The 17,056-nt window shown below is 30.9% G+C and overlaps 2 protein-coding genes across 6 annotated transcripts in view; both read right to left on the bottom strand.

The window, feature by feature from the left end:
- The window catches only part of LOC127851752 (putative inhibitor of apoptosis), a 32,546-nt gene extending 24,594 nt beyond the window's left edge, over positions 1–7,952 (bottom strand). The window contains exon 1 of the mRNA XM_052385624.1: positions 7,814–7,952. The gene's annotated coding sequence lies outside the window, so the exon portion shown is untranslated. The remainder of the gene's footprint in view (positions 1–7,813) is intronic.
- Positions 7,953–9,231: 1,279 nt separating this feature from the next.
- Positions 9,232–17,056, bottom strand: part of LOC127851750 (uncharacterized) — a 39,385-nt gene continuing 31,560 nt past the window's right edge. For all 5 annotated transcript variants that reach the window (XM_052385617.1, XM_052385621.1, XM_052385622.1 and 2 more), the window contains 4 exons: positions 15,139–15,314; positions 14,626–14,794; positions 14,420–14,533; positions 9,232–14,264 (listed from right to left, as the gene is read on the bottom strand). In XM_052385617.1, the coding sequence (XP_052241577.1) occupies positions 14,074–14,264; positions 14,420–14,533; positions 14,626–14,794; positions 15,139–15,314 (650 nt within the window). In that variant the 3' untranslated portion in view covers positions 9,232–14,073. The remainder of the gene's footprint in view (positions 14,265–14,419; positions 14,534–14,625; positions 14,795–15,138; positions 15,315–17,056) is intronic.

Genomic DNA, 17,056 nt, shown 5'->3' with positions numbered 1-17,056 from the left:
CGAAAAAAATATAACAATTTCATTATATTTGTTAAATACAATTAAAAATGGATATCGTCTGAAATTATACATACAGTGTATATACTAATTTAACATGATAACATTAGTAAGATGGATTGTAGGAATTCACCATTTTTCGTTACAGTATATATCAGCATCATCGACTCGTAAATTTATTCAATACACGTTTCTTTTTACGTAATGGAAACGCACATTTGTATTTCAATATTTTAGTCTAAATATCCTCGACGACATACCAAACATGAATTTAGATTCATATACTTTGATTGAAAAGCCTATGGAACAAAGATATAACGATTACATTCTAGATTTCCAGAGAAGGTTGGAATTCTTCAAATCGGAAAATCATTGAGATATGTTTTAAGATTGATTGGCAAGTATGTACGAATTGTTCCTATCTGATTTTGTCATTTTGTAAGAACTAGTAAGTTATAAGTTTACTAACTATTTCTTTACGGATGAATATAAAACTGAAAGTAGTTGCTTAGCTTTGAAGTCAAAATTGACATGAACATTAAACTAAATTAATATATAAGATTTGCCAATCAAACAAAATCGTTAAATGGTATTCCTTCTTTCTCATCACCTAATTGTACATAAGGACCTATAACTTACCAGTGGTTAATGGACAAGTGAATTATATGTGTAGTATATGTGATGTAAGAGTATACCATAAAATGACCTATTCTTCTGATAAATACTGCATGGCGATGGTTATACCCTAAAAGATTATCGAAGACAAGATGTAGTTTATACTTTGATTGAATCTAAAAAGTTGTGATTCGTTTTGCCTTGTTGACGTCCAGTCATTAAGTACTTAATTGTCATTAAATGAAGATATCCTCCATTTTATTGCTATTGAATTCAATTTGACATACTGTAAATTATGTATATTTTTATTAAAACATGAATGTTTTGTGAATAATATTTGGTTTTGCGTGATGATTTAAAGGGATCTTTTCACGGTTTGGTAAATTGACAAAATCGAAAAAAGTTGTTTCAGATTCGCAAATTTTCGGTTAAGTTATGATATTTGTGAGGAAACAGTATTACTAAACATTTGCCATGGTCTAATATAGTCATTATATGCATCTTTTGTCGATTTAAAAATCTAAAAATTATAAAGCGTTGCAACGCGAAACGATTGAATAATTTGGAGAGTTCTGTTGTTGTCGTTTAAATTTGTGAAACAAGTAAAATTGCTTATATAACGTATAAAATACGCATCTAATGTATGCTTGGCAGGATAGCTCAGTTGGCTAATGCGTTTTTGATTCAGGATTTCGGGGGTCACTGGTTCGAGCCCTGCTGTGGGCTACTTTTTTTTCCTTTTTTAAATTTTGTTTTTGATTTTTTACTGAAGCTTTTAAAATTCAATGTTTACATTTATCAATATAAAGCATTGAATGACAAACTTCAAAACATGCCAAAGTCTGTGAAAAGACCCCTTTAACATATTGTACCGACAAGGCATCCATTTGTTGTCGCATTGACATTTCAAAAGCGCATTGGTCGCAAATGAAATCATTCGTTTTGTCCATAATTTGTTGACTTCATTTTCTACTGTGTTTTTACGTTTTATAAACAACTTCTGGGCTAACTGTGACGTTTTGAGCTTCTAAAAACCGGTTGTCATCCCCAATGCGCTGACCGACCTAATGGGGCGACCATACATATATTTGTATGTATGTAATTACCGTGTATTTTTTATTTTTTATTTTCTAGTTCTTTCAGTTTGTGTTTCACTATTGGACAATTACTTCGCTGTCGTAAATAAATGATCAAAGCTGTAATAAGGCTGCATCTTCAGTTTCACTTAGGGCATCTTTATATCGAAAAATCAATTCTGAATAGTTTCAGCAATATTCAAGTACCGGACAAATCAAATTTGAAGTCATGTTTGAAATAAGCTCATTAAGCCCTTCCTTATTCTTTATGCCGAGATGTTACATAACAAATATTATTTATTTCAAGAAGTACCGGTATGTATATAACCACAATATTGTTGATGAAACATAATTATCAAATATCGAACATGTTTCAATGAAAATGAAAAGATAATATACTTGAACAAATAAGAATTAACACACACACAAACACAACAAATAGATCGATCACATGTTCAACACATATAATAATTACCTTGAAACTTTTAATGTACGGACAAACACACGTTGTTTTACACATTAAATCAATTTTCTTGACAAACGTGCTTTTTTCTCAATAAATTGTATACAACAATCGTGCTTTTTAAAATCCTGTTTTGAATATTTCCTTTGTTGAACAAAAAACTATTTCCTCTTTATGACCAGTTAAACAGATTTAAATATTGTTTATTCGCTTTAAAACATATTTAATGCATAATAAAATAATATGTTGTTGTAGGATTTATTATGCAAATTGTCATGAGTTCATTATGCCCGAATTTATGTTGGCAAACTCATCTGAACTTGACCTGCACATTGCAAGAATGTGAAATTCTTGCTATTTCAAACACTTAATACTAAATTTAAAATAGGCAATTGAGCAAGCTCATGGAATCCGACGAGTTGAATACTAAATGACATATCCAAGTTGTTTTACAATTGAATATAACAAATTTTGAACCCAATTAGTATGCTCCAAATATCTTATTACGCCAAGATTTATCTAATTTGTGATTAAACAATTGATAATATAATGATTCATATGCTTGTATTGTTAAATAGCCAACACAATGCAATGGCAACACCATAAACATCAGTAATGTTGTACTGGACAAAAACATACATAGGTCAAGCGTGTGAGATAATTATAATAATACGATGAAGCGGCTTCACCATTTTGCGAGCGAACTGACCGGTGTAATTCAAATAAAACGACAAAAGCAGACATTAATCAAAATGGCTGAATTATTTTTATAGCCTCAAGCAATGATAATTTATTTTCTCTATAAAGACATAGATTGCGTATACAAATGATGTCATAAAAATCGGTAAATAATGTTTGAGCAGTTTAAATTCACAAATTCAAGGAGATCTTATACCACAAACAATCTATTCTTTAGGACTATGTGATGGATGTTATAGTTTAGGCTGACTTTTATAACACACATTTACAAACTTGTGTAATCAAGAAATTTTGTTTCGATACATATAAGATCATTTATTTTAATAAATGGATTAATGCTAAAAATGGTTTGAAGTTAAAGGGATATGTTCTTAGTTTTGAAAAATGGCAATTTAAGATATCATAAATTAAAAACAATATATGCTTACAAGCAAAATATCAATCCTGTCTGAAAACGTTAAAAACCTAATTAATAAAGCGTTTGTTTTCCTACTGCATCCATCGATGATTAACCATAAAGTTGTATAACTACACAGCAATTACACTCACATCCACATTGAAAACCCTGCCTGTTATATCGGTTGTGCCTACGCTGAAGCTCGTAGAAGTTCCGTTTTCTTACCTCAGGACAGGCACATTTTGTATTTATCAGTTCTCATCTTATTATGATTTTTTAACACTAATAGGATAGTACTATTTTGTTTATAAATTCATTTAATTTCCTTTAAAACATTATGCGAACAAGTTCCTGTTAGTACATAAATACAGTTCAAGAGCACTATGACTAACATGTACTGTCAACATCTTGAACAACTCATAAGATCAGTTGCATTTAAACAAGTGTTGTATTGATGTTCTTTATTTCTCCAAACTTGTTTTGATTAACCACGGATTAATGGTGATTCGATTTGTAATATCATTTTATTCATTACTGTTAGCCATAAGGTAAAGCTGGTGATAATCATTAATTAATGTTTTTCCAATTAATTACTTATGCAAAGGCAAAATATTTAGTAAAAGAGGTATAAAATAACAAAACTTTCATTTTTTTGCTATTTATTTAGAGGTTTTTAGGTGAAAAAAGTATGTGACATAAATTTTTGGGCTTTTCTTACGCCTTTTATGTAGTTCATATCATATATTGTACTGACACGGATGTTAACAGATGCAATAAATTATGAATGTTATAAGAACATGACATCAAACAAACATGCTATGGAGATTCATAGGTTTACATTCGTTTGTTAATGTTTCAAACCAGCAGGCTTTTCAGCATTTTGCGTACCTCATTTGCATACATTATCTGATTGTGTAAAAGGTTCTGTTGGGTTTGTCCTTTGTTTTTAACCGTCGTAGTTTAAAAACGGAAGGTTTACTGCATAATGCACAGATTCAACGCCTGAACTTGTGTTATCTTACGTTTATTAAAGTTGCTTCATCAATTACCGAATTATAATATACTATCGATAAAAACAATGAAGCAACTGTGGGATTGTGAAATAAACAGTTCTTAAGAAAACTGTCCGATCCCATTTAAACATTGTAAATATTTGATATATGGCATATGCCAACATCTTCGTGTGTACGCTCGCGCTTTTCAGGGATTTATTAAAATAATTAAAAACCACTAAAGGGTTTTTCATGTATGTTGAGTGCATTTAATATTATGTAAGCTTTCGTGTAGTTATTAGACGTACAAAACTTAAATGCTTGCTCATCTTCACAAGAAGGTGCTAACTTGTGAAATTAGTGAATCAATTTTGATAGCAAGTTGGATACGGTTTTTTTTTTGCTATAATGGATATTGTTCTATAATAAAGAAACGAATTTAAACTGTGATATCATATACATTTACACAAATATGTTAGGACCGATATAGCCCAATAAATATACAACGCCTAATGTAAAAAGATGTTGTTTTGTTCCTGCTTGTATTCAATAAAATTGAACATGGATTAAAACTGCGTTTGTTTTTTATTCAAAAAGACATTTTTATTGAGTGTCAACCTACATCTCAATTACAACAAGATTGTACATATGAAGCAGCATGACTGTCTTGGTAATTATATTTACTCAAGTATCATTTATATATACATATATATAATATTAATGTACACACAAGTAAATTAGATATAAATTATTAATAATACGGCATCTGTTTAAGTTTTCACTTGGTTATGGTCAGATATTGTTACTAGAAAATACAGTTTTTTGACGATGCCTAAGTAATTGTGTATTATGTGAAAGAAAGAGGGAGAAGGTTGGTTAGATAAAAATGGAAAGGTAGAATTGACAACTAAATATATGAAAACATTTTCAATGACCTGCGATGTTTAACTTATGTCAGAAAATTCCACAAAAATACTAGAAGAGTGGAGAGAGATATATTAACACAATTTAATAAAGACCTTAATATGAAGGAAGTATATGCACAAATCTTTTAAGCAGTTGTGCTTTTTTATTATGTTGATAAATTTTATCTTTTTTAAAAATAATTTGCCTTTCGTATATTATTTTCATTCTTAAAGCATTTTTGACAGAATTGATACTTGGTTTTTCGGCTTTTGTATTAGAACTTTATATGTAATAGTTCACCTAAATACTTTCATAGTTCATCACTAGATTATAAGTGATATCTTTTTGCAGTACCAAAACAATATCTTTTAAATTCAGATCCACATGTTAGTGTTCACTATTAACTAACAATGTCAACTTTCCCAACATGGAATGTTAATAATTCATATAAGCACGTGCAACTTTTTCCTTAAAATTTATATATATATATATATATATATATATATATATATATATATATATATATATATATATATCATTAAATTTATACAAATATATATACAAATATAAATGTATGGGTAATATATACTGCAAAATCTTGTATTGAAAATTTCGTTAAATATTTGTAAAGACTACTTTAAATGGTAATAAATAAGCATGTTTCCAGTCAAATTCTTTTCATAGGAAGACACAATTGGCACCATTTGCATTTGTTTTCGTTTTTGGCTTTGTTTCTTCTAAAGTTTGTTGTAGTTTATATAAGTATTTACACACTGGTTTTGTTTTTGTATATTTTCCAGTAATGTGTGTATTGAAATCACCAAATCCCATTTCAGATAGTTGTTGCTTGTAAATTAGTGGGAAACTTTGTACAAGTGTGCACTATTTTAGCTGATCTGTTGCGGGTATGTCATAAAGGGTTTTAAAAGCTTCAAATGCATACTAGGTTTTTGACCTAAAGACATTTTTAGGAATTTTTGAGTTCATTCAGATTAAAGTGTATTGTTTATTTCGTTTATTCTGCTGACCAAACTAGACTTATTTGCGTGAATAAAAGCGGTAATATCGGTGAGTTTGAGCCTTCCCTGTTAAATTGACTTTACAAGATTGGTTAGTTTCAATTGAAAGGTTTACATTTCGTAAAAATTGGAGTTTAGATGTATTAATTGTTTGTACTATATCATGATTATAGGTCGGGAATGCTGACAAGCTGTACATAATTTTTGATATTTTGTTAGGAAAAATGTTTTAAACGCATTGACTTTTCCGAGAAGTTTTCATTAACTGTGCTGCCACTGTATTAAACACTTTTTAAAGGCTTGCGAATTTGGTTTAAAATTGTTGTATATATGGAGATTTTCATCATGGTGAAGTAAAATTTTAATAAAGCCTCTGATATGATTGTCTGTTTAAGTTCAAAATAAAAGTTTGATCAATTTTTTCTCGCCGACCTAGACTGTCTGAGTTTGTACATATGTGATATGTGATATCGGATCTTACAACTTAGGCAAAACGACGTGAACTTTGAGATTTATAAGCTAAACAATCGTTTATGGTGGGAATCAACCATGTTTCTTATTGCTGATATACATGTTATTTGATTATCTTAAGTAGGTGGCTATGCAAATAAACTCAGTTGTAACTTATCCTGTATTCTCTAACTCAATATATCGCTTAACAAAATGATTTCGTGACAAACCGGTCTAGTCAGTTCTGTAAAACATGTTTATTGAAGTGTCTGTAGATAAATTATGGCAACATCCCAAACTTTACAGTCTGTTTCATAGGTAAGAATCAGTAGTGATGTCTTTTTTTATTGATAATGCGATCTTGACGTCCGCGGTTGAAACAGTTGAAGAGTACACTGGAACTAATCATTAATTGTTAAATGTCGTAATGAAAGTTATCAGATAACTAGTCAACATATCCACAATATGTGAACTTAACGATTATGCGGTTTTCATATACATCGACGCATGAACTAATTCCACCCCTTTTTGTGCACTCGTCGAAGATAGTTCATTTGGTAGTGCTAAGATGTGCTTCTGGAGAGGCAACAAACAAGTTAGCATTTTCCTTAAATAATAACATCCAGAGGCACATCAACAATACTTTTGACTATTCTACCCGATCTTATTCCCAACAGCCTGTGCGCATGCGCGAAAAATTATATTGAAACAACAAAAAATTGGCTGCAATTGACATCGCAAGATAGCAATAGAATGTATGTTAATGTCAATTTAAAAACGATGTCAGATAGCTTTGTGAACACGGGGCCAGGCCTTTTAAAGCTGCCCACAATAAACAAATAGGCCTACAGTGTAGAACTTGATATGTACACTTAAATGGAAAATCCAACTTTCGATATTGAAATTGGCTTAAAACGGGTTACTTTCATTCATTTGATACTTTATTACTTTCAATTCAATGATAATATATATTACATCTGCATTAATTGTTCTAACGCCAAAGTGTTTCATCTTTTATACAATGTTCACTGTTTGCATTCTAAATAAATATATACCATTCATAGAAATCGAAAGAAGATACGTTTAAATTGCATTAAAAGTATACTAAGGACATATAAAAAATCCATATTTGCCTCACTTAAGCCTAGAATTCTTTTCAATACCTTTATGTTTTAATAACCTCGATTAGTATGACTTACCCTATTTTAACACTTAAATGAATGTCCACCGTCCATATCCATATGATATGGGCTAACACTACCGGAAATGCGCATTTCCACGATTAGTCATGGGTTGTATGCGTGCACTACATTTTACTGCGTCACTGACATAATATAAATAGATGCGTAAGTACATAGCGCGTTCCTGTTAGTTGAGAAGAGACACGTGTTGGCAAGTTGTGACGAAGCCGATTTCAATAGTCCACCAAGTCAAATCTTTAAAAGATAGTGTCACAACTCTATAGAGGCCACTTGTATCTCAACGTTCTTGATGAAACTGTATAATGTAGAATGTTTATTTGGAGAATACTAAAGGTAACAACAAGGTAACTGGATCAAATCTTCAAATAAACCCTGTAATCAGCCCAGAGGCAACACCTGGGTCGCTTTCGTAAAATAAACCAGGCCATCATATCAAACCTTGGAAAACGTTTTTCTCTCTAGAGGCTATACTAATTTCGTAATATTGATGTAACTTGGTCAGAATGTTTATCTTAACAATATGTAGACCGAGTTCTAATCACTTGTGTTCACAAACTATGACATCAGGACAAATCATACACACATCTTGTTACAACTCCAGTCAAAAATTGTACTGATGTAACAGGTGAGACAACTATTATTACTATTGAATATATGATTGACGCAGTTACAATTCTTTGACTGCAAATGTATTCATGATAGTTTCAGTCAAGTTACATGTGTATATTATTTTTTTGTTACCCGAGGTTTGATTATTGTTAATTCGCCCGCCCCATCCCCCCCCCCTGCCCTCCCCGCTCTCGACGAGGATCACATTTAGCAATCGCAGTTGCCAACCGTACGCCTGTCCGTCTGAGCAATATTTCTTTTCTCAGCTGTACGATGGTCGATTTTAAAATTAAATTTCATCAAATGTCCACCATATAGAACCGCGTATTGAGTGTGGCAACCGTCTCCCTACTTCAAAGGCCACGGTTATTGTTAATGGTTAAATGTCAAAGTTTGGCTGTAAAACAGCTAGACAATTATTTTAAATGCCAAAGTTTTGTCCTGTATGGAGAGATTTTGTAATAACAGAGCACACACGCAATCGATCAATTAACTTCAAGCCGTGTGTAAAACATTTCCTCAAAGGTCAATGTTACCATAAAGATAAAAGTTTGCCATAAAACTGCGTTGCTACTTTAAGGTAAATTGCCAAAAATAACAATCATGAAGCGACTGCATTTCTAGGGTAATAACGTCTCCCTACCTCACACATCAAGGTAATTCTTAGAGGTTAAAAGTACCGGCATAACTAAGTTCGATCGTTACTAGTTAACCAGCTGCCTCATGTAAAGTGTGCGGTGACCATCGCGATATGACTAACATTCTGTTGAAAACAGTAAACACATGCAAAAAAACAAAACAGAATATAGTTGTATCAGCGAATTTAGCATTCCTTTATTTAAAGCTCCAATTCATATAATTTTATTAACCTTCGAGAAATGTAATGAAGTACTTAAGTTTATAATTTAAGTGATTCTAGTTTACCGTTGTTAAAATAATATTTTTTACGAAGAACCATATTTTTTACAGGTTATATTTTATTTGTTTACAGGTAATCAAATTCCGTTGATTACATTTGATAGCACAAAGTCTCAATCATTTGACAATGCCTGATATACTGATTAAGAAAGGAACACTAATTGTGAGAGATTTTTTGTCAACATCCACTATGTACTATGTATTTTAAAACAATGAAACTTAGATAAAAATATTCTACTTTGTTACTTGTACAATAACTAGAAAACGGCTGAAATATAAGGAATGACGGGTAATGATTGCATGTATTTAACATCTTATTATTGAAAACGTCATTTCGAGAAATTATAACCTTTAGAAGAGGTAAATTCTCTTATGATATTATTTGATTGCGATATCGATAACTGTTCTTAATTAATAAATTATGAAGCATTACACTTTCTAAAAACGCGGTATTATCATTCAGTGTGTCTACTTATACATATATATAATCTCCATTAATGAAGATGGTAACGCTAAAGTTCGTAGCGTTCGTGTTTTTTTTTAATCAATATTTGATTAAAAACATAGTATCATCATTACAGAAGAACATGTATCATTGTTTTTAAATTGTTATGTGTGTTTAAGAACAAATTACAATATATAAAGTGATAAAATCATACACACACTCAAAATAGAGTTAGCTAAAAATGAAAACATATACGTTAACAGCATTATTACATTTGACAACAATCTACTGCAGCTTTACTTGGATGCTGTCATCGTCGAATAAACCACATTCATTCATGTGTTTTTATCAGTGCTGGAACATATCATGTTGATTAATCAATATGCTGCCGAGTATAAGCAAATACAATAAAATGATAATGCAATATGTACAACACTACAATGTTCACTAAAGCAAACACTTGTACACATTCATATTTGCTTTATTATACAATCATGTACATGTTTTGAAGACATTGTTAAGTTAAATTTATGCATAATGTGTGTGATGATAAACCGCAAAATTAAATTGTTAAGATCATAGTTACAGAACGTTTATATTTTATGACTAATTGAATGAAACAATAAAGATGTAATGAATTGATAGATTTAAGGAAAAAAAATAGGTGTAAAACAAAAACAGCGTATTTAATATTGATTAAGCAACATATTTCTGACAGCAAGCGATTGTTAATGTCTTTCTTAATCATGTTTTAAATATAAAATTCTCGAAACTACTTAATGATATGGCAATATACTCAATTCAACATGATCGTGGATATGAAAAATTTACAAATTAAGAGCATTCGTAAATAAAGAACTCAAATTGAACTCACATGCTGCTTGTTTCGCCCCTCCATGTTGAATTTAAAACACAACTCAACATTTATCAAATATACCTTTGCATAGTGTTTTTACTTTCTGCAATAATGTGCTAATAATGTGTTATTGCAAATCTTGGGTATATTTTGTTAAATAAGTTGTTAAAATAATACGTTACCATACAGCTAGAATTATCGTCACGAACAGTATACGTAGTGAATAACGATTTAAGTTTGCACAACACAGTCTACAGTTTCGAAATAATTCACCTTAATGAAAATAAATTATAATTTTTTACCAAATTATAAGAAGGTTGGACGACCGTACATATACAAATGTAATAAGTGATATCCTTTATACATCAGCCTGAAGATAATCTAGCATTATTGTAAAGAACAAATTAGCGTAGCAATATAAGAGTAACATATGTAAAAATCAAAACATCATTTTTAGAAATCCATTATAAAACAACAAAATAGCTTGTCAATATACGTTCCGTATTGTATAAACAAAATACAATTGTTAAAATTGTTATTTTTTCATTAACTATAATTATAACAATTAATGTTAATATAACAATCCATGAAGTCATGAAGTGTTTTGTTTTTAAAGGGATAACACATATGAAGGATACTTCTCACTTGATATAAACACTTTAAAACAATTCAAAGTTTTTTCTTTTTACAAATATATTTACCGGTATCTATAAATGTTGATGTTTTGATTACGTCGATAAGAATTTATTAGTTTAATGCACGCGTCTTATTGGATTCGAATTGTCACATAGACGCATTGCGTACTTCAATTATAAGCGTACAGCACTACAGAACCTTAACTAAATGTCCGCAAGCGTATGAAAATTATCAGAAAATTATTTCCCGAAATTTTAGTCATTGAGTGCTAGCATTATTTTTAACTTCGGAATAACTTATGGGCATATCATATTGGCTAATTGAACGTTTGTTCTTACCTTTAATAGCATTCAATTTAAATGGTAGTTGTATTACCAACAACCGATAATCAGTCTTGAACATATTTACATCACTGAGCTCTTAAATTCTGTCCGAGCTTGATCTCTCTCAGCCATATGGCGTAACAGACTATGTATTGCGAGTATCATTAACCCCGCACGATATTGGTGACGTTCATATCGGTAACACGTTAATTGACGCTAAATTATTATTCTCTTTCCTGGGGAAATCGTACATGTACAGTATGAAGGCAACTAAACAAACTCGCATTCTCCAGGGAGTTGGAGCTGAAACCTTTTCGCCTAGTGGATAACCCTCTAACAGGACAGCAACTCGTCATTATTATAGACATCGCAAATTAAGTTAGTAACCTCCATTGCAGTAGCTTCAATACTTAAAACTGTCTAACAAGACACAAACGCGTACAACAAATTAACATAAAAACATGTAACAGTTCCGGTATGACATAACAAAATGTATCCAACGCAAAAAGTTATAAAAACGTCTAAAAACTGCATACCGAGTGCGTAGACCCCCAACTCATTATATATTTCGGTAAATGTATGAACATTCTTGTAATTTCAAATCTTGCAACAAAATCTAGACATAAGGTGTAAGTCAGCATTTGTTTTATATGGGCAGCAATGCGTGCATTTTTTCGTTTTAAAATTATGCGAAAATATTTAATTACACATTCGTATAGAGGAAACGGAACATATAACGAAAATCAGTGTGATTCAGCACTGTATGCATTACATGTGATAATATAAAAACGACGAACATTGTTTCAAACATCAAAATGTTTAATGTAGTTACATAGCCAAGCAACTGTCGCTCGTTACATCTTGGTAAATAACGAAACGATGCCTACCAATATCCGTTAAATTTGCATAACTACATATATTCGAAAAATGAAAGAAATTGACAAGTTTTTTTTTTCATTTATGTTACGCATTTCTCTTATATTTGCTTACCATTCTATCCATGCAAAAAATATTGTTAGTCCCGCTGTCTTTCAATCATCGAACATTTGTATGTAATGTAACATGACGTCGAAAATTAGAGTGTTAAACAGCTTAAAATTCTGCAATTAAGTAAACGCACAAACTATCATTGTAATAGATCATGTTGGCATTTAAATTTAAAGTTATTCATGTGTACTATAATAAAACAATTGCTATTGACAAATTAATCGATACTCAAAATTGGTTGAAGCACGTTTCAAACAGAATTAAATTAATTAAACTCTACAACAACATACCTCATGATTTTGGAAGAAAATACATATTTAAATCAATTAAAACCCCAACTACGTAAAAAATATCATAGAATAAAATCTATTTTTCTGAAAATATAATCCTCATTCCATTTAAAAAATGGCTGTCTTAGAATCGCTGTTTGAAAAATATATAAAATTTTCCGAAAACGTATTTGACTACAGAACCAAACAATACAATGCTTTCACAGAAATTATTTATCTCTAAGATGGTGTAATCAAAATAGGTTTGTCAAAAAAATAACACGTTGGTAACGTGCATTCCTATTTAATTGAGACGATGAGTACAGCAAAATAAAAAGAAGCGCGTGTGCCCTATTAACAAAATCAGTCAAACTGTGTTATTTATGACCAATATCAATTGAACGATTTAAGTAAAACAAATAAATAAATGGCAAATCGAACTTAACGATGCAAATATAGATTTAAAAAATAATGATCGTACAGTTAAACATATATAATAAATTAAGTTGCACAATAATTCAAAGTATTCATATTAAATTAAATATGGTGGCTTTGTGTCAAACTTGCGTTCTGCTTGCAGAACCAAACCTCAATACATGTTTTAAGAATGTCAATACGTAAACATGTTTTAGAAAGACAAAAACAATATCCAATATAGCACTGGCTTTCTAGAGGGTTAATTTAAAATGGCATGATGGTATAAACACACTGTTTGCATAACGAGCTCATACTGATTTACCTGTATAAAACTGTGTCAAAAAGCACACAATTTTAAAACGTTAAAATGAAATAATACGTCAATTAAAGTATTACTTCGATTTACAATATAAGCTTTATTCAATAAACTAGTCAATGACATATAAAGCTTGGCAAATAATAGCTTCATTCGGACAAACAATCCGAAACAGGTAGTATTCGATTTTCTTCATATTATGTAGATTGATAATCTGTTGAATAATGTAATTTATATGCTTGTAACATTGAATAAAATGGATTGGCAAACACACATCGTCGTATACTAATTTACTCATGACTTGACCTGTATAAGTTCAAGCAAAAATTAATGAATGAATTATGCGCAAACAAACAAAGCGAAATATGTTTCCATATTTGACATGTTTTTATGTTCGTACGTACGAATCCGTTCTTTAGTCGGTTTGCAAATGTCTAGACATATATTAAATTGTGCAGTCTAAAACGTAGTAGTCATGGTTTTACCCCATATATGTACGAATGCGTTGTTTTATCGGTCTCCCACAATCTGGACACATATCGCTATGCTGTGTACACTCCAAGCAGTACTTGTGATGGGTGCAAGGTAGAAACAATGCATTCGCTTGGTTTTTGTGGCATATGTGACACATTAGAATGTCTTTTAAACGTTGGTTTTGTTCTAATAATGTATCTGAAAAGTTAAAATCATTTCAACAGTTACACTCTGTAACTGACCGACCGACCGACCGACTGACTGACTGTATAACTAACGAAACAAAGTCACAAATTCATGTTACGCAAAAAACTAAATAAGATTATAATACAGTTTGGTATACAACGACTTACTTGTATTTGGCTGAGTTGTTGATTCTTGTATGTGAAAAAGTTCACCGATGTGTGTCCTCTCCTTTATTATCTCAAGACGCAAAACAATATCATCCATATTGGGTTCGCTGTTTCCTGAAAAAGATAATTCCTTATTATCAACTGATAAATATTAAGCATTTCAAACTTTGAAAAATGAAAAACATATTAATTTTATAAGAAATTACCTTGTTGTACAAGTTCTAGAACAGCCTTCCTGACATCTTCAAAAGGAAAACCCATGTCGCGTGTAAGTATGGTTTGATTTGTATTAACAATCTGTTGAACAATTCTGTCGTCCACATTCAATGCAGCCATAGCCCCATTCACTTCATCTTGCTGATTAGATGCGTGTTCCTGTTTGAATGTGTATTACCAGTAAAAAAAAAACTTTATGCCCAATCTTTATGCGAAAACTTTGATAAAGATCTGATTAAAACTGTAACAATACGAGCGTAATTTGCTAAAAAAGGAAAATTTGGTAAATGCCGCTGTTTATTGGGTGATTTAACAGATTGAAAATATAACTTAAATTTGATAAATTTACTAAAAGTTTGATGATTTTCATTACTAACAAACCAACTTTAAGAAAAGAGCAAACTTTTTTGATCTGAAACGCCCAAATATAACGTGTAAATGACACTTAAATCATGTTAAGTTTAAGATAAACATACATTTGTTTGACAAGAGAAAATTCTTACTGCTGCTGCCTGATCTGCTGACAATTGAACAAGGTCGATAAATTCGTCCCCTTTTACTTCGCGTGCATATGGACAGGCCGGAAACCATCTGCAGTGTTCTATCCAGGGATCATCTCCTGGTTCCCATTTCCTTAAGCCGCCGTCACAGGCAAAGCAGCGGCAATGGTCATCAACACCTGTAACTCAATAAAACAATTGCATGTGTACACTTGAAACGTTATGTTTAAAGTGGGCATATGGTTCCGTTTAATATTCATCATCAGTTGATCTCTGTTAAAATTTCTGCATGAGTTGCAAACAAATACATTAAATTATTGTTTGGCAAATTATATCTATTTAAGGGGTGTTGCTGCAGTTTTGCTGATTTTTTTCCATCTAATAACTTTTGCTCAAAATTTTTATTCAAGTACTACATACAAATACTATATGAAAAATGAAATAAAAACATAGGGTCACCGGCCTTGTTTTGATTTTATTCACCATTATATAACATGTACTTTTTCATTAAAACTGAAAAATTTATAATTGCATAAAAATGATTAATAACCTATGACATTGGTAACATGTAGCTATTATATAAGCTAATATATGTCATATACCATTTAATTAAACCACAAACAACCAAAAATGGAGAACACTAGTTAAATTTGAAGTAATTTAATTCTTATAATTTTTATGTCACCCCAAAAAACATCCATTTTTACTAGTTTAACCACAAAAATGGAATTTAAAAAAGTTCTATATAATAACTTTTTGCGAAACTGCTCAAATATGTTTATCTACGTATTGTTATCATAAAACAAAAATAAAAAAGGGGGTCACCGTACTTTTAACAGAGATTTTTTTTTGTTTAACTATCCCTACCGTCTGTGTCAAATTTCATACAATACAGCAATTAGGCGAAACCCAAGTACCGGTACATAGACTGTTAGAGATATGCAAAAAAATAATATGTTGTTTACAATCTTAATTGGGATCACAACGGCGTACTAAAAAACAACAACACAAATACAATATTTAATCACAAACATAAGACCATACAGTATCAAACTCGACCTTAATTATCAATAACATGGACTTGTTGACAGATTTCGGCATGTTTTAAAGTTTCTGATTAAATGCTTTAAATTGATTAATGTAAACAACAGGACTAAAGAGCTCAAGGAAAAAAACAAGAATGAATTAAAAGAAAGAAAACAAGAATTTAAAAAAGTTAACCGCACCTGGGATCGAACCACTGAGTACCTATTATGAACCTACTCGGTCATTAATGTGTGATGATTCTGATAACAAAACTATTGGGTTGTGATAATAGCATCGGTGTTGCTATAAATATTTCATCGGTTAAATAAACTGCCGCAACACCCCTTAATGCTTTCTGACTTGAATGATGTGTGTATTTTAAATGTAAATTTTAAGTTCAATCACCATAGCTCGAAAACAGCCGTTTATTGTTTATTAATGGAGAGGTTCAGAAAACCATTTCGTCCGTTGTGTTGTTATTATTTATATTCGAAATGATGTGAAATTGCAAATATTGATACTAAATATTAATTGAAAACCGCTTTTTAGATAGGCAGGAAATAAAAACAAACTATTTAGGCCTGAAGGACCAGACCGATGTGAAAATGTGAAAAAAATATGTTAATACTCCGGAACATGACAAGGAACTGAAATAAAATACTTTCAAACAATCTCATACAGAAATGGGAATGGTATGAAAGATATAAATATTGGTGAATTTATTATGGTAATGTTTTTCCATTTTCCCACAGCACTGAGAAATACAACAGAAACAGGACAGGCAAAATATTACAATGAAAAGATTTCATCTTCGGATTAACTACAGCATTCACGTTTCAAGCAATTGTAGAAAAATGAGTGTTTACTTAAAAATGAAATGCAAATCATCGACGGA

The sequence above is a fragment of the Dreissena polymorpha genome, chromosome 11, assembly GCF_020536995.1.
Source record: "Dreissena polymorpha isolate Duluth1 chromosome 11, UMN_Dpol_1.0, whole genome shotgun sequence".
Lineage (NCBI taxonomy): Eukaryota > Metazoa > Mollusca > Bivalvia > Myida > Dreissenidae > Dreissena > Dreissena polymorpha.
The sequence above is the reverse complement of the archived record's forward strand: the minus strand, read 5'-3'. Positions and strand labels throughout refer to the sequence as shown.